The sequence below is a fragment of the Protopterus annectens genome, chromosome 4.part0 (genome assembly GCF_019279795.1).
Source record: "Protopterus annectens isolate FY-2018-M chromosome 4.part0, PAN1.0, whole genome shotgun sequence".
In the NCBI taxonomy this organism is placed as follows: domain Eukaryota; kingdom Metazoa; phylum Chordata; order Ceratodontiformes; family Protopteridae; genus Protopterus; species Protopterus annectens.
In genome coordinates this window covers 1,060,571,736-1,060,590,836 of record NC_056733.1, presented here as the reverse complement: position 1 = coordinate 1,060,590,836, position 19,101 = coordinate 1,060,571,736, and the positions used below count along the sequence as shown (strand labels likewise).

The following is a 19,101-nucleotide window of genomic DNA, read 5'->3' as shown; positions in this document are numbered from 1 at the left end:
TGAGGGAAGGGCCGAAGGCCTAGAACAACAATAAGAGGGGTAGGGAATCGAAATTAGGGTAGATAGAACTAAATATTAGAACTAACAATAACAATATTTGTGACTAAAAGAAAGGGGGGAATTAGTAATACCTCAAAGGTAAAAAAAATCCACTAACCTGCCTGAGCCGGTAGAAAAAGCACCTCGTCAGCTATAGCGGCAAACGAGATCAGAGTAGTTACCGCCTAGCATTGTGGGATATAGGGGAGCCTCGAGCCGGTGGAATTAGCTCTCGAGCTTTAGTATTGGCCGAGTCGGAGCAGAGGATCGGCTCCGAACCCATCCAGCAAGAATGAAGGTGAGATTGACAACTTAACATCAAACGATACCTTCAACTAAAAGCAAATGCACCACAAAGGCTTTTGAGTAGTCAAGGAAAGAAAAGGTATAGAATGGGGGATGGTGGGTGCGTAACCCGGGCTGCAACAGTGAAGACACTAACATCTACATTTATGTTAAGTGTACACAACTGTACCATGTTCTTCATGTTTCACTGTTGCAGTAATTACATTTGGGTAGAATCCCAAAGCTATGGATGGGAGGATGGAACTAAACAGCATTAGGAGCGGCTATAAGGCCCTGCAGGACTGCAGTGGCAAAGCCTGCCCTGGATTTGGAGAAGAGAGGTAAATGATAATGCTTTGTGAAGGTATGAACAGAGCTCCAAGTAGCAGCTTCTAGAATGTCTTTGGTTGGGACCCCTCTGAGAAAAGCTGCTGAAGTAGAGGCAGCCCTGGTGGAATGTGATCTGATCCCCTTGGGCACAGGTTTACCATGATGCAAATAGCAGAAACGAATGCAGTGGCTTATCCATTAAGAAATAGTCTGCTTTGATATAGCCTTCTCCTCTGATCCTGCAGCAAATGCTACCAGTAGTTGCTCAGACTTTCTTAGAGATTTGGTCCTGTTTAAGTAGAATCTTAGTTGTCTGTGTACATCCAATGAATGCAGAAATCTGCTCCCCCTTGTTCTGCGGATTTGGGTAAAATGTTGGCAGGTGAATGGTCTGGTTAAGAGCCACACTGGAAACCACCTTAGGCATAAAAGGATTGGTCCCGAGAGACACCCTGCCCGGGTAAAATATAATAAAAGGCTCCACTGCCATGAGAGCCTGTAGTTCTGAAACCCTTCTTGCTGAAGTGACTGCCAAAAGAAAAGCTGTTTTCCAAGATAGAAATTTTATATCCGCAGTAGCTGCAGGTTCAAAAGGAGGCAGGGTGAGTTTTTCCAGCACAAAATTGAGGTCCCATGCAGGAGTTGGTGCTGTTCTGGGAGGCCTTAAATTTGTGGCCCCTCTAAGATACTGCTTAAGCAGTGGATGAGAAAAAAGGGGAGGCTCTGTGTTGTAATGAGCCAAGATGGCAGAGGCATGGGTTTTGATTGAAGAAAAAGATAGGCTCTTGTCAAACATCTCAGTCAAATATTGTAAAATCTGAGGAATATTGGGCTTTGCTGTGTTTATTCCTTGTGCTTGGTTCCAAGCACAGAATATCTTCCATTTATCAGCATAAGATTTTCTAGTACTAGGCATTCTGGCTTCCAAAATGACATCCATCACAGATTTACTGAGAGGGGTTTGAATAATTAGTTGATTAGTCATGCTGCAAGATTCAGAGTTTGGAGCTGTGTGCAGAATTTGATAGTTCTGCTGAGACAATAGATGAGGTATTTGAGGCAAGTACCATGGAAGAAGGTATGGCATATTACTTAGACGCAGGTACCAGTGCTGGCGAGGCCAGACCAGAGCAATTAGGATCATTTCTGTTTTTTCCTGTCTGACTTTTAGTAAGACCTTGGAGAGTAGAGGTAGAGGGGGAAAGGCATAGACTGATAGGTTTTTCCAGCTGAAGGATAGAGCATCCACTTTTCCATGCTTTTTCTGATGAGTTCTTGTGCAGAATTTGTCCAAATGATAATTTTGGGGGGAGGCAAATAGATCTATGCCTGGGCTTCCCATTTCTGTGCTAACATGCTGAAGATCTGTGGATCCAGTTTCCATTTGTGCGGGTCCATAAGATTTCTGCTTGGGTCGTCTGCCAGAGTATTTTGCTTTCCTGGCAGGAATTGAGCTTGAAGATGTATTTGGCAAGTCAAAGCAGTGTTCCACAAAGCCATGGCTAGTCTGCAGAGGAGGTAGGAATGGGTACCCCCTGCTTATTTATGTACCACTTAACTGTGGTGTTGCCAGTCTTTATCAGTAGTTGTCCTGGATGAAGTAAGTCCTTGAAGGCTGTCAGAGCATTCTGAACAGCTAGCATTTCTTTCTGGTCAATATGCAGAGGCATTTGGTTTGGACTCATTTGCCCTGAATGCATCTCCCTGGCAGGTGGGCCCCCCCAAGTATAGTCTGATGAGTCTGTAGTTAGGGTTTGGGTGGCAGGGGGTAGAGTGAATGACAGTCCCTTGTTTTGGTGACATGTCTCTGCCCACCAAAGAAACTCCTGTTGTAGGCAGTGAAGGACAGGAATTATTGTTTCCAGGCTGTGACAATGTTGACTCCATAAACTTTTTAGGTACCATTGAAGTTTCCTCATATGCAGTCTCGTACATGGAATTAGTAGAATGCAGGATGGCAAGAACCCCAAAGCCTGCAGAATTTGTCTTGCAGATAACTGGGTTTTTGTTGCCATTTGTATGAAGTATGTTGTCAGTTGCCTTTGTTTGTCTGGCGTGAGGTAAGCCATCTGGGCAGTTGGATTAAAGCTTGCACCCAGGAATGTAATTATCTGAGAGGGTACTAGTTGTGATTTCTTTTCGTTTATGGTGTACCCTAGGCTTGCTAGAAGCCATTTTACAAATGCCAGATGTTGAAGAAGAAGAGTGTCCTTGTCCTCTGCTTGAATGAGACAATCGTCCAGATAAGGATAAATCTGAATGCTTCTTTGTCTGCAAAATGCAATTAATGGTGCCAGGCACTTTGTAAAACCTTGGGCAAAGTAGATGTCAAAGGGCAGTGCAGAGAATTGGCAATGCAAAAAACCTGCTTTGAAGCGGAGGTATCTTCTGCATGACTCCCCTATTGGGATATGCAGGTATGCCTCTTAAGTCTAGAGTTTCTAACCAAGCATTCTTGCCTAGCATAGGCAGTAGCTGTTGTAAAGTCAGCATTTTGAGTTTTGGAATGTCCAGGAACGTGTTCAGAATCGATAAGTCCAGTATTGGATGCCATGAATGGACTTTTCTGGGTACCAGGAAAAGTCTTGAATAAAAACCTTGTCCTTTTCTGGTACTGGTTGAATAGCCCCCATATCCAAGAAGGATATGACTTGTTTCTGGGCCTCTGCCCACTGGTTTTGTGGTAGATCTGGCCATCCGTTTGGAATTGGCAAAGTATGGAAATTAAATCTGTACCCCTGGGATACTATGTTTAATACCCACTTGTTCTGGGTAATTAACTGCCAATTTTGAACATGAAGTGCTAGTTTTCCCCCCAAGGGGGCTGCCAAAAGATAAGCGCTTGGTGATGGTAGAGGAAGGTCATGGAGACTGTTTACTCTAGGGTTGTGCTTTGTTTCCTTCAGATTTGGAGGTGGAGGCACCCCATTGCTTTGACCTGTAAGAACCCTGTGATTGGTATATCTGCAGCCTTTTGAGCACCTGGATTTGCCCCAAATGGCTCTGTTGGACACAGGAAAGGATCAATTTTTAGTAGGTCAGTGCCTACTGAACCTGGGTGGCAGCACTTGCAAGAAATCTTTTACAGTTTGCATAGATTTAGCTTTGTCTTCCCATTTTCTTTAAAACATCTTCTGCCTTATTACCAGAGTATCATGTTGCAAAGGGGCATCCAACAATTTAGTTTTAACATGATCAGGCAGATTTTGCTCCTTGACCCAGGCATACCTTCTTATCACAGATCCAGTAATGGCGGCCCTACAAGAGGCCTCCAAGGAATCAAAGCCACATTGCAAAGTATGCTTTCCAACCTGTTCTGCTGAATGCAATAATTCCTGTAACTCTTAATATTCCATACAATCAGAAATTATCATTTTCTGTTAGGGTAAGCCCATAACATGCTGTTGATATTTAAGCTTATGAAACTGGCAGTTTAAAGCCCTGATTGCCAAGGTTGCAGACATATAAACCTTCTTACCCCACCTATCCAGCACCCTGGAACCTCTATCAGAAGGGGTAGGATTTTTGGCTTAGAGGCCTTTACATCCTTGGGACCCTGAGAAATAGCCTGAGGATCAGCAGCAGGATTTTTGAAAAGAAATTTGTGGGAGTCAGGAACCCTGTAATATCGGTCTGGTTTACTGGGAGCCGGAGGCAGGGAATCAGGAGCCATGCTTGATTCAGAGAACACAAGCGATGTCTAATGCAGGAGGTACTGCCAAAGGCCAATGCTGAGGAAGAAGGAAATCCCTAAACCTCTTTTTTGATTCAGAGAAGTCCTGACTCTCCCAGTGAAAATGTTCCCTTAAAGTATGCAAAGTCTCTCCAAAACAGTAATCCTCAGGAGGAGATGCAGATGGGATGGATTCCTCTGCATCAGAATCCTCATAGGGTGGAATAGAAAATTCCTGATCAGAAGAGGAATCAGAAGAAATGGAAACCTGAAGATTCATAATCAGTGCCTTGCCTAGGCCTCTTAGCAGGGGGGGGTTGGGAACACCTGATCAAGGTAATTAAATCCTCAACCATTTTGATCACCTGTTTTTTAGGCATAGGGGCCTGAGCACGTGGCTCATGAGTTATTTTTGGCCTGAGCACGTGGCTCATGAGTCATTTTTTTAGACATAGTTGTTTTTGACCTTGTTTTTGTTGCTGGCGTCGGTTTAATATAAAAATGTTGAGGCCTGTAAACACCCTCAGAAGCCAGTGCCTGCTCAGCAGTTCCGGACCCATCCAAGGGAGATGCATCCGCGGGTTCAATACTCTGAGAATCTCGCGGCATACCGGACTCCGAATGGGTCTCGGTAGAGGCCTGCGACTCAAGTAGCGGGTATCGGGCTGTGAAAGCGCCTCAATGAGTACTGGCGAACCGGCATCTGGCTTAGCAGAAGCTTCGTTAGTTTTGGACCTAGACGGTCCGTCTCTGTCTTTTTCTTTGCATTGTTTAGGAACTCCGGTAGTCGGATTGTTGGACATTTCTGGATAATTAAATCTTGAACCAAAATATTTAGAAGCAAAACTATACAGACGCTTAATAGTGCGTTGGTTAAATCTAGCACAAAACTGTCAGCAAGGCACATTGTGATCAGGGCCTAGGCAAGGAATACAGTACAAATGAAAATCCTTATGAGGTATTTGCTTCCCACAAGTAATGCAATTATTAACTTTTACTGACATCGGTAAGGAGCAAGAAAAAGTTTCTCCAACGGGGTACTTGACTTTAGTTTGAAGACTTCGGTTCTGAAACTAGAATGCGAAAATTTCAGGAGTCGGCCAACCGGCACTTGTGAACTGCTTCTGCTTCGGGTACTGCGCGTCAAGAAAGACTGAATAAAATGGCGTTGGCTGCATGTTTTATACCCCTGACGACCTGACATCATGGAAGAGGAGACAGCAACCAATGCAGGACCCAAGACTTTGTTATTCAGGCCGACTGAGGGCAACCTGCCAGCAGATTACCCAAATGTAATGACTGCAACAGTGAAACACGAAGAACTTCGGACTAGTGTAATTGGTACACAAGTAGCTTTCCCAGTTAATGGAGGGGTAGTTGAAGTCGCCCAGTATGAGTGTGTTAGGTTGGACCCTAATATTCTCCAGGGTGCTTAGGAACATGGACTGAGTCTTGGGACATCGCTGGGGATGTATAGCAGGCTACAACCTGAATCTCTGTCATACCCAATGTTAGCTGCACCTGAAGTATCTCAGATGCGTTACGTTGGGCTACTAGTCTGGAGGTGTGCGCATTCTTTATGAATATGGAAAACACCACCGCCTTTGGAGCTTCGGTCCAAAAGGTGTGGAATGAGTTATAGCCTGGTAGTGCAGGGGTGCTTTCTACTGCCTTGAACCAGGTCTCTGTTACAGCAGAAAATGTCGATGTTCTCCATTTTAAAGAGTGCTTCGAGCATTTTGAGATTCAGACTTCTAGCTCTGAGTAGCATGACCCTCAGATTGCATTTGTTTGTAGCCGTTATGGTGTTAATGTGGTCTTTGGAACACCACCTAAAAAAAGGCACTATAGGGGTGACAAGAGCCTTGGCCAGTATCTGGAAGCCCAGGGGGTGACAGATGCAGGCCATCTCTGGCAAGGCATCGAGGTCGGTTAATCATGTCATCCCAGGCAGACAGATGCTGGATTCCCTTAGAATGATACCAGAAACTTAGCCAATTGCTCAAATCAATCATTTTCTGCTTGGGATCATGCAAGATGTTTTACCTGTTCAGCCCCATGAAGGAAGAGCACATGTACTGCCATTCAAGTCCGGAAGAACTGCAGCTGGCAGTGTATGTTACAGTATGTAGCAGCTGCTCACATTTCAACAGAGAACAAATGGAAAGGCCACAGAAATACCTCACAAAGAGGATTACCGGCCTCAAACAGATGCCCTATGCAGAACGTCTCAAACTCCAGCTTTACTCTGCACATTGCATACTCAGAGGTGATCTCTGCCTAACATACAAAGCTATGTCAAACCCAGAGCTGTTGGACATGCTCCACTTAAAGAAATCCCAATCCCTCCGAGCTACACACTCTAGGGACCTAAGCCTGGTCACCACAATAAACAGAACATGCTGGAGGGATAGATTCCTGTCCCAGAGATTTCCCATACTCTGGAATAAACTACCTATCTATATCAAACAAAGCTCCTCATTAGCACTCCAAGAAAAATCTTGCTTGGATGGGAAATAGGAAATTCTCCATGGGGATCACTTCTGTGGCTCTGCTCGACAGTGGCACAGGAAAATAATTTTCTTGGGTGGCAAAAGTCAGGTTACGTTTTTGGCTGAGATTGTACAGGCCCCCCCAGGGCCGATAGCCTAGTACCTACCTATGAACATCCTGATTGGGAGAGGGGGGCACAAAAAATATATACAGGCTAGTTTTAGTCCTGAGAAATCCATTAACTTAGTTGTATAGGATTTTCTAGTGGTAGATTTCCTGGCTTCTTGTAGAACCTGTACCACTCCCTCCGAAAAGTGGTACCTTTTAGGGATCAGAACCATATCATTAATAGAGTGAGGCTGAGAGAAGGTAGACTTGGGTAAAGCAGCAGACATTCCTGCCAAGTGAGCAGGTCTGGTTGCAACAGTATCTTCCTAAAGTTTCCCTTGGACAAATGGAGTAGGAAAGGAAACCAGTGTTGCTTTGGTCAGAAGCAGAAGTTTTGGATATTACCTTTGAACTTTTGGAAGGATTGTTGGGAATAAAAGCAGAGGGGAAAATGTATACAGGAGCCACCCGACCACTGGAAAGAGAAGGCAGGCATCTGTCCTCCATGCTGAGGGGTGTAGAACTGTGGAAGCTAGTGGTTTTCTGGTCAAGCTAAAAGGTCTACCTGTGAAATTCTTCACTGATGCCTTATCGTTTTGAAGACTTGTTTCTTCAGGGCCCACTTATGACAGCCCTCTAAGGACTTGCTCAGAGTTTGCCAGTACATTCTTTTCGGAGGGAATGTATGAAGCCATCAGTCTCGCACCCATTTAGGTGGCTGGGTGCTATGCTTCCTGTACTAACCTACACAGTGGGGTAAGATCTTGTGCGTCCCAATTTTCCCAGATACCACATAACGGCTGGGTTGTCAATGTGCACCAGTAATGAGCCTGGCTTCCACAGATGGGAAAATATCTGCAGTGCTTGCAGGAGGGCTCTCATTCTTTTCAGGTTGATGTTGTATTTCATTCAGGATAAGACCATTTCCCCTGCACTCTGTGGGATCCTGTCCAAGTTCCCCATGCTCTGTCTGAAGTATCCATGTGATGACTTGGATGGGTGTGGCCGAGATGAAAGGCAGCCTTGGTAGAGCACGACCTGTTTTCCCATCAGAGTAACTCCTTTTTAATCAGGGTAATAGGAGAATTACGGTATCCAGGGGATGGGAATGTTAAAACCAGACTAATTTCAGGTACCAAAAACAAATGGTTCTGCCACCAATTCCACTTAAAACACTTAAAACTTGAAAACTTTAATAAAATATACGATAAGATAAAATAAACACACTGGCTCAAACCGGATAAGCGCTTTCAGTACAACACCTTTTTCAAATCCTAAATGTTTGCCAGTGAAACTTCTTAAATACCTTCATTTCCAAGTGTTCACTCACTTAGATGCATTTAGTAACCATAGCAGCATACACATCCTTCTAATTATGTCATTTTGAGTGCTGAAGAGCTTTCCCTTTTAGTGCAGGTTTTAAAGGGACAAATGCATTCAGACCTGGTGACTGATCTGACTGCAATTTCATTATCCACTTCATCTCTTCAATTTCTGTTCAGTTTACTAAATCCCCACCTCTTGGTGTTTCATGAAGCCTAGCTAGTGCCATGAACTTGAAAGAATGACTGCAGGTTTCCACAGATAATGTGCAGTCACTGCAAGGCATACTACATAGGGAAAACTAATCAAATGCTCAAGGAACGTATCCTAAAGCACTTATCTGACATAAGACAAAAAGTTACCAGCAATGCACTTTATATGCATATTAGTATAAATGACAGTCATTCTTTCAAGTTCATGGCACTAGCTAGGCTTCATGAAACATCAAGAGGTGGGGATTTAGTACACCGAACAGAAATTGAAGAGATGAAGTAGATAATGAATTTGCAATCTGATCAGTCACCAGGTCTCAATGCATTTGTCCCTTTAAAACCTGCACTAAAAGGGAAAGCTCTTCAGCACTCAAAATGACAATTAGAAGGGTGGGTATGCTGCTATGGTTATTAAATGCATCTAAGTGAGTGAACACAAGGAAATGAAGGCATTTGAGAAGTTTCACTGGCAAACATTCAGGATTTGAGAAAGGTATTATACCGGAAGTGCTTATCCGGTTTAAGAGTCGCTGTTTATTTTATCTTATCGTATATTTTATTAAAGTTTTCAAGTTAAGTGTTTTTAAGTGGAATTAGTGGCAGAACCATTTGTTTTTGGAGTTTTATATTTTGATGTGCTCTGCCTTTGGTGATGCTTTTTTTTGCCTGTAATTTCAGGTACCACTGAATTTTTCACAGGTGTAGTCTGGCTAAAGTTATCACTGGAATGGCGGTTGCCATGAAACCCAAGGCCCTAAGCATTTCCCTTACTGTGCAGTGAGACGAGTAGTTTTTTTTTTTTTTTTAAAAAAGGAAGTCAGACTAAAGATTCATAGGATAACACGAGGTTACTACGCTAACGACCCCAGGGCCCTTACAATACTAGCCAAGTTCAATCTGTATTCAAGGGTGCCTGGTTCAAGCAGACACTAAAATCAGCACTTATTGCCCCTGTCCAAGAGGGACACAGGAGGAACCTCCAGACTGAATTTACGGTTACCCATTTAATTGTCCAATTTACACTTAAATAGGGTCAACAAGGGGCTTTAACAAGAACAGGAAGCTTGTCCCAAAGGTGGGTCAACCTCAGACAAATTTGTCTCTCCAGCAACATCTGTTGACATCACACACCAGGTTAAGGTCCTTTGAGCTAGTGACCCATGTGCAATTTGATTGCGAATGTGCATTTACATTACAACTGGGTCAGAGATTGCTCTGTATGCAAGGCACAAGTTGCCTCCGAGCAGTCTGTATGACACAATGTAAAGTGACAATGACTTCAGTCTGTCCACATAAGACAGATTTTGAAGACCCTGGCTTTTCTTTGGAAGGAACCTTTGTGGTCTCTCCAATTGCTGTAAGTGTTTGGAAAGGATCATACCAAAGGGAGTGTTGTACTCTATTACTGGTCTCATGAGGGAACAGTACAGGGGGTTATAATCTCTTTCTGGAGGCAATGCCCTTACTTATGAGATGAGCAAAATAAAATACCCTCCTTAACACTGTGGAGATATGGTGATTGAAGTTGAGGTTGGTGTCAACCTCTGCGCCCAGATCTCTCACGACTGTTCTGTTTAGAGTATTGCTATTGATGTGGTAGTTTGCGAGATCATCACTCTTGCTGAAGGAGACAAGACAAAAACATTAAGACCATGACTTTGGCACCAGTCTGCGTAAGACCTTGCAGGATGCCGACATCACTAGGGGTTTTAATCGCTATCAGTCTGCAGTCATCAGCAAACTGTCAGCTACAGTCCTTTAGTTTTAGCCTGTAGATAGCGAACAGTAGGGGTCCCAGAACAGATCCCTGTGCAACACCACTGGTTACAGATCTCCTGGAGGAGGTGGAGCCCTCTATTTTGACAGTATGAGTTCTATCAGTGAGCCAGCTTGCAACCCACCTGACAATATATGGGTTAATATCCAGCTGGGTGACTATCAATGATGCCTGAGTGGGGGATTGTGTCAAAGGCCTTGGCTAAGTCTAGGTAGGCCGTATGCACAGATATGCCCTTATTTAGGGCTTTGGTGACCATCACAAAGTAGTCAACCAAGTTTAACAGGCATGATCTCCCCTTGACAAAACCAAACTGGGTGGGGTCAAGCGTTTAGAGATTTCCTATATCTTGGTTAATAAGGTCTCTGATGATTCGTTCCACAGCCTTGCAGATAAGGTTGGTCAGGCTAGTGAGTCTACAGGTCCCAGGGTCCGTGTCTAGTCTGCTACCCATAAAAAACATCTCTCGAGTGGCCATGAGATGGGATTTTTTTTCCAAGTGGATTGTGGCCTCTAGGATGGACAAGAGATGTATCGTAAAATGTACAAGCTAGAGGAAGTCTATGAAGGGAACTTGAATCAGTAGGTCGTACACCTATAGGAAAATCTGAATCCCCTGTGTGGAGCAGAATGCTACCACTGGAACTACAAACTCTTAAGACTCTTGGTGCCACAGGGAAAAAAATGGCAAAGTAGTAAACTGAAAATGTGATGAGCCAGAGAAAAAAATTGACGAATTTCCTGTAGACATCCTTCAGGCCTAGAAATACAAGGAAAGCATGAAGAATAAAAGGCAGTAGGGTATGCAGAGCACATTTTGAAAGTGGATATGTATAGAAAGATGGTGTTGGGGGGGTGGTGAGTGATGCAGAATGTGTCTGCCATTCTTTCTGGTCAAAAGGAAGATTCTGTAATAGAACTTTTTTCTTATGAAGGAAGGTGGTGCTCTTTCTATGATGCCCTGATCTAGTAACTCCTGAATTACAGGGTAGAGCTAAAAGAAATGGTTTTGTTAAGGAGGAAGCAAGCCCTTTAGAGGGGATGCTTTCCTATGACATGAAATTTTTCTTTGATGACTGTCAGGACCCACTTGTTTGTAGTCACCATTTCCCAGAAAGGAAGAGACAAGGAAAGTCTTTTGGAAAGAGTAGTAGGAAGTGTTGGGGGGTGCCAGATTATCTTCCAGAAAAGCCTCCCTGAGGGATAATTCCCCCGACAGACTTTGAGACTCTTTCTAGATATCTTGTTTACAAGCTAGGTTCCTCTTAAAGGAAATGGTTCATAGGCAAGTACTGGCTAGTGGCTCTTGCAGGCCATTTTAAACCTAGCCAATTTCCCCTCAAAGGTGAAAATCAAACCTTTGTGTCTGAGGTAAACACCTTAATCACTGTTCCAATTTCCAATGACTCAGCTGGTTAGTTCCTGTGGTATCTAATGACTGTAGAAAGTAAAATTTGTCTGCAGTCCTTCATGGTCTTACCCTGCTCTTGCAAGGCTTTTAAGAATTTAGCAGCTTCTAGACCAAGTAGTAGGCCTTGGTCTAGTGAAGCATCTAGAATTTTAGATTTGAAGTCTCGAGGATGGGATGACTGCACAATCATGCACAGTGTCTAATGACACAGCTTGTGGCAGCAGCTCTGGAAGAGGCCTCTACAGCATAACTGCATGTGATGCTATGCCTAGCAATTTGAGCATCTTGAGACAGTAAAGTCTGCATCTGTTGGTTAGAATCTTGCAGACTGTGGTTCAAACATAACCTAATTCAGAGATTACAGGAGAGAAAGCAAATATTTAGTCATTTCAGTCTGGTAGCTGATAACACTGAATGCAAGGGTGGAAGAGGGGTAGACACTCCCCCACCTTTCCAAAGCCCTAATATCCTTGTCAGTGGGAAGGGCGTTAGCACTTGGGAGAAGTTTAGAAGGCTTGTCTGAGGACAGCGGACCAAGCAGAAGAGTCAGCCACACGGTTCTTGTAGAGGTACTTCAATTCATCAGGTACCTTGTAGAGTATTGTCTTGTCTTTTAGGTGCCAGTGGTTGAGAATCAAGAGCTGCGGATGTAGACTGAAAGGTGTCCTGGTATACATCTATTACTGGAGAGACTGGGAAGGGGGATGGAGCACTCATTTCCAGCAGACTGTTGTATCTTTAACATTTGAGATTTGCTTTGATTGCCATTTACAAAATGCCTCATGTTCTGGACAGTTTCCCCAAAGGAGACCTCCTCGACAGGGGGAGTAAAGTTACAGGGAGGCCCCTTCAGAGGGGAACTGTTCAGGGGAATGCACCTGTGAGAAATAATCCAGGGAGAGACCAGAAACCAAATCCTATTTCTCTCCTTAAAGGAAGAGGAATCTTGAAGAGGAATCTTGAATGTGTGTGTCGCGTGGCCTGCGGCACCTGTGTAACAAAGGTTTCAGGGTCGCAAATACCTTGAATAAACCCTGGGAGAAGTTCACCCATTCTTTTTCTTTGGAAGTAGCCCATGGGGGTCACATGAATAGTTTTCTGCCTTTTCTTTATAGGTGCGACTTCAGCCTGAAGTAATCTTAGATGTTCAGAGCCTTGGCACACTTCAGAATACCTGGAACATATTCTCTGACAAGGATTTGAGGAACTCTGTGAAGGTCCTCTGAAATGAGAAGCAGTTCGTCAAAGGAGTCTGCTGCCTTCAAAACCTCAGGAGTCATACTGGCCTTTGAATGGGTCTCAGTAGTAGGCAACTGAGAGGGTTATCTGACAATGGGGTCAGACTCTGATGCTAGCCTGCGAGTAATCTTCGGGTTAGTTGAATTTCATCTTGGGTGAAAGCGCAACTTCAGATAGTGGGAATTCCACTCTGGCTTGAACCAGGCTTTTAAGACAATGAATTTCAAGGACTGAATTAAAGGAGAAAAGTCTCGACTTAAGGGTTTTAGGAACAAATGACTGGCAAAGTACAGTTTTGTACCTACCATAAATGTAGATGTTCGAGTGCTAATACAGCTGCAGTAATCGCAGATGGGTTTTCTGCCGTCAGGCGGGTCCTCGGTCGGCCGAATTCCAAAGTCTAGGTCCAGCGTCGGTTGTTGTCGCTTTCTCTCCTGACGTCAGTGAGGCAGGGGTATACAAGACACAGCCAACGCCATGTTCTTCAGTCTTTCTTGCCCCAGATGTCAGGTGCCCCCAGAAGGAAGGCAATACATAAATTATATTTATATACATGCAATGCAATATAATCCAAAATCTGTAGTTGCAAGCAAATATACCATAGAAGGATAACCCAATCAGGTTGTATGAAAAGGGGTTAGGCCCTAGGCCTTTACCAAGAGGGGAAGGAGGGAGGGAAAACTGTACTGCAGCTGCATTAGCACTCTAACATCTACATTTATGGTAGGTACAAAACTGTACTATGTTCATCGTGCATACAGCTGCAGTAATCACAGATGGGTAGAATCCCAAAGCTACGCACAGGGTGGTAGGCACTAGGTGGAACTGGGATGAGCCAGAATGCCCTGCAACACAGCAGTGGCAAAGCCTGCTCTAGTTTTGGAAAATAAAGGCAGGTGGTAGTGTTTTGTGAAGGTATGCACAGAACTCCAAGTGGCTGCCTCCAAAATATCTTTGGTAGGAACTCCTCTGAGGAAGGCTGTAGAGGTAGCTGTGGCCCTGGTGGAGTGGGATCTGATGACTGTAGGGACAGATTTTCCATGATAGGAATAACAAAACCGTATGCAGTGGCCTATCCATTTTGAAATCGTCTGTTTGGTAACTGGCTTCCCTTGAGCCCCTACATCATAGGACACAAAAAGTTGTTCTGATTTCCTGAAGGGCTTTGTTCTGTCCAAATAATAACATAGCTGCCTATGGATGTCTAAGGAGTGTAGCAGCCTTTCCCCTTTGTTTTGAGGATTGGGATAAAAGGTAGGTAAGTGTATGGCTCAATTTAAAGCTACCCTGGATACCACTTTAGGCATAAATGACGGGTTGGTTCGAAGGGAAACCCTGTCCTGATGGAAGATGAGAAAGGGTTGCACAGCCATGAGGGCTTGTAGTTCCGAAACCCTACGAGCTGAGGTAATGGCCAGAAGGAAAGCTGTTTTCCAGGACAAATATTGCAAATCTGTTGAGGCAGCTGGTTCAAAGGGAGGCAATGTTAATTTTTCTAGAATGTAATTAAGATCCCAGGCTGGTATTGGTTGTTTCCTTGGTGGTCTTATATTCTTAGCCCCTCTGAGGAACTGTCTTAAGAGTGGGTGAGAGAATAAGGGTGGATCCGTGTTGAATTCTGCAGAAATGGCTGAGGCATGGATTTTTATGGAGGAAAATGAAAGTCCACTGTTCAGCAGCTCAGCTAGATACTGTAATACCTGAGGCAAATTCAGTTTTCTAGGGTCCTGGCCTTTTTCTCATTCCAAGAGCAAAACCGTTTCCATTTTGCGGAGTAAGCCTTTCTAGTAGATGGCCTTCTGGCCTCCAAAAGGACATCCTGCACCTCTTTGGGGAGTAGGGTCTGTTGTGGTATTAAGGAATTTTCCATGCAGCGAGATTGAGTGTTTTCAGCTGACTGTGAAGAGTTTTGTAGCTGTGCTGAGTCAGCAGAAGAGGCATTAGAGGTAGGGACCAGGGAGGAGTATGTTAGGCTCCTCAGGAGTGGGTACCAGTGTTGCCTTGGCCAGTCTGGAGCAATCAGTATCATCTTCGGTCTGTCTGCTCTTGCTTTCAAGAGCACCTTGGGCAGAAGAGGCAGAGGTGGGAAAGCGTAAATTGTCCATGCTGTCCAACTAAATGAAAGGGCGTCCACTCTCCAGGCCTTTGGATGAAAGGTCCTTGAACAAAACTTTTCCAATTGATGATTCCTGTGGGAGGCAAAGAGATCTATGTCTGGCCTCCCCCACGCTTGGATTATCTTTGTAAACACTTGAGGATGCAACTTCCATTCGTGTGGATCTGTCATATTTCTGCTTAGATTGTCTGCCAGCGTGTTTTCCAAACCTGGCAAGTACTGTGCTTGAAGTTCGATTTGCCATTTCAGAGCCAAGTTCCAAAGTGTCATGGCTAGTCTGCACAGGGGGTATGAATGTGTTCCTCCTTGTTTGTTTATGTACCACATTACTGTGGTGTTGTCTGTTCTTATCAGTAATTGTCCTGGATGCAGGAGGTCCTTGAAAGCTGTAATTGCATTTATCACTGCTAGCATTTCTTTTTGATTGATGTGAAGGTGCTTTTCCTTTTGGGACCATTTGCCCTGAATGCACCTGTCTGTCATGTGCACCCCCCAGGCATAATCTGAGGCGTCTGTTGTGATGACTTGATTTGCTTGAGGCTTGCAGAATGGAAGACCTGTGTTTGACATGCTTGGGCCCACCATAGAAATTCCTTTTGCAAACATGGAATTATTGGTATTATTGTTTCCAAACTGTGGCTGTGTTGAGACCATAGGTTTTTTAGGTACCATTGAAGTTTCCTCATATGCAACTTTGCACATGGGATTAAAAGACTGCAAGATGCCATGAAGCCCAGAGCCTGCAGGATTTTCCTTGCAGTAAGCCTGGTACATTTTGCTAGTATTTTGAAGTACTGAGTTAGTTGCCCCTATTTTTCTGGCGTAAGATAGGCCTTCTGGGTGTTTGTGTCCAAGTTGGCACCCAGGAAAGTTATTTTCTGAGATGGTGTTAGCCTGGATTTCTCTTTGTTGATTGTATATCCCAGAGAATGCAGTAACCGTGTTACATAAGTCAGATGTTCCAGAAGTATGTGCTTACTGTCCGCTTGGATCAAGCAGTCGTCCAAATAAGGGTAAATTTGTATCCCTTGTAGTCTGCAGTAGGCAATTACTGATGCCAGGCATTTCGTGAATACTCTGGGCGCAGTAGATAAGCCAAAGGGCAATGCAGAGAATTGACAGTGGATTGAACCTGCAAGAAATCTGAGGTATCTTCTGCAGCTTTGTCTGATTGGGACATGCAGGTATGCCTCCTTGAGGTCCAATGTTACCAGCCAAAACTCCTTGCCCAGCATGGGAAGAAGCTGCTGTAATGTGAGCATCTTGAATTTTGGTATGAGTAAGAATGTGTTTAGGATGGATAAGTCCAAAATGGGTCTCCAGTCGGTTCCTTTCCTTGGTACCAGAAATAGTCTGGAATAAAAACCTTGACCTTGTTCGTGAGTAGGTACCTCTTGAATAGCTCTCATGTCTATGAGCTTTGAAATTTGTAGTTGTGCCTCTGCCCTTTGATTGTGTGGCAGGTTTGGCATGCCTCTCATTTTTGGAAGAGTGTGAAAATGAAATCTGTATCCTCTGTTATTTGTCTGTTGTGACAATATGCCAATTTCTTGTAAATAATGCCAGCTTTCCTCCCAAGGGTGCTGCCAGCTGAGACTTGCTTGGCATGGAAAGGAGGGAGTCATTGGGTTTGTTTCCTGTATTGTTGTGCACTGTCTTCGCCACCTCTTGGTGCTGGAGTTTGCCATTGCCTGCCTCTATATGATCCTTGTGATTGTCCTCTGCCCCTTGTGCGCCTGTATCTACCTCTTTGGGGCTTGTCCGTGGCTGGAAAGGACCAGTTTTTAGGAGGCCAATTTCTGCTAAAACGTGGTGGTTGAACCTGTAGAAAAGCTTTGACAGTTTGCATAGATTTGGCTTTTTCTTCCATTTTCCGTAATATCTCCTCAGCATTAGTACCAAACAGCACATCCTTTTGTAAAGGAGCATCTAGAAGTTTAGCTTTCACATGATCAGGCAAGCTTTGTTCCCTAAGCCAGGCATGTCTACGAATGACTGATCCTGTAACAGCAGCTCTACTTGAGGCCTCTAGGGCATCATAGCCACATTGTAAGGTGTGTTTACCCACTTGTTCTGCACTATGCATCACATCCTGCAACTCCTTCAAATCTGGTTGTTCAGGTTGAGACATTTTATTCCTTAATTGTGATGACAGAAACTGCTGATATTTAAGCATATGAAACTGACAATTTAAGGCCCTCATGGCTAGGGTGGCCGAGGTATATACCTTTTTACCCCACCTTTCTAAGGATCTTGACTCTCTTTCGGAAGGTAGTGGATTCTTAGCAGTAGAGGCCTTCACATTCCCTTGGGGCCTTGAGAAATGGTTTCAGGGTCAGCATTATGGCTTTTGTAGAGAAATTGGTGAGAGTTAGGAACTCTGTAGTACCTATCAGGCTTGACTGGGGCAGGAGGCAGGGAATCCGGATTAAGGCAAGCCTCCGAATAAACATCATCAAGTATGTCCAAGACAGGAGGTATCGCCAGAGGTCTGTGTTGAGGTAACAAAAGAAATTCCCTAAGTCTTTTCTTGGAATCAGAAAAGTCTTGGCATTCCCAATGGAAGTGTTCCCTCAAAAAGGAAAAATCCTCAGGAGGAGATACAGAAGGAATGGACTGCTCTGCATCCGAATCTTCAAAAGGGGAGTAAGAGTGTTCCTCTACATCAGAATGCTCTGAAAAAATGGAGCCCTGATCAGAAGAGGGAGAAACTTCCTCCACTCTGGGTCTCTTGTCTGGAGGGGGCTGGGAACCCCTGATAAGAGTAATTAAATCCTCAGCCATTTTAAGCATCTGCTTTTTAGGCATGGGGCCTGGAGATGGGCCCTGTGCAACAGGCCTCTTAGGATGCCTGGCTGATTTGGATTTAGTAAAGGCCTTAATGGAAAAGGAAGATGAGGGTCTAAAGACACCATGGGTGGAAGTGGACCTGTCCACATTAGGAGGTTCAACACTCACAGTGGCTTCAGTGGTTGTAGTCTGAGTAAGGGCCGAGGTACCTGCGGTCTCGGTTACAGAAGACACCGCCAAAGAAGTGTCGTCGGTAGTCAGGGACTGCATAGGCGTCTCGCTGAGAACCGGGACCACGTGTAGCCGGTTTTGGCGTGGTGTCGGTGGGGACCAAGGACCTCGCGTGTCGGTCCTTGTCCTTGCGTTTTTTGGACAAAACAGTAGTCGGAGTCTCCGACGAGATTTTATAATCAAAGGCTTTACCAAAAAAGTGTTGGGCGAACTCCGCCCGACGCTTAACAGTGCGTTTATTGAAAGTAGCGCAAAAGCGACAGCCCGAGACGTCGTGGTCTGGGCCTAAACAAGGTATGCAGAGGGAATGGAAATCCTTATGCGGTATTTGCTTCCCACAAGAAATACAATTGTTAACTTTTTCTGTCACCTCACAGCAAGAGGTTCTCTGGTTAGATTATCACCTGGGGTGCCTTCTGTGAGGAGTCCGCATGACCACCCTGTGTTCACACAGGTTTCCTCCGGGTGCTCCGGTTTCCTCCCACATTCCAAAGATGTGCATCTGGAGCGTTTCTCCCCAGGCTTCTCCTGAAAATAGGCTCTGTCCTAGTCGGACTTTCTCAGTCAACAAATGTTAAACAGTATGGACAGTTCCAGCATCTGATTTACAATCCATCACTGAAATTGTATGTTCAGAATCTAGTCTTGGATGACTATAGGCCATAAATCTCATTCTTGAATGGCATCTTCTCATAAAAGTATTCACTCACCGCAGAAACATACCAAATTTTACTGCTCATAAAACAAATCAAACCAACCAAAGGCAGTTGTAGAAGCCATGCTGCAAGAATATTTTCTAACACACACTTTTTACTGCTGTTGCAAATATATATTAGTAGAAAACTAGTCCAGAGAAATCCTCAATATAAAAATGGGTATTATCACCTCACTAAAAAAGCTTACCTCATCAGCAGGCAGTTGGTCTTTAAACTCCTCCATCTTGGATTCTGTGTCATGGATAATTCCTTCAGCCATATTAACAGCTTCAACACGTTCCTTTGCAAGAGTAAAGATAAGTTTTACTAAATAGTGTAACAGTAGCACAGGCAATTTTATAATGATGCTATCCTGACT

At 44.3% G+C, this 19,101-nt stretch overlaps 1 protein-coding gene across 1 annotated transcript in view; it reads right to left on the bottom strand.

Annotated features, from left to right (window-relative positions):
• Positions 1-19,101, bottom strand: part of HSPA9 (heat shock protein family A (Hsp70) member 9) — a 1,477,986-nt gene that overhangs the window by 188,766 nt on the left and 1,270,119 nt on the right. Inside the window, exon 15 of the mRNA XM_044068990.1 lies at positions 18,931-19,023. Coding sequence (XP_043924925.1) covers positions 18,931-19,023 — 93 coding nt within the window. The remainder of the gene's footprint in view (positions 1-18,930; positions 19,024-19,101) is intronic.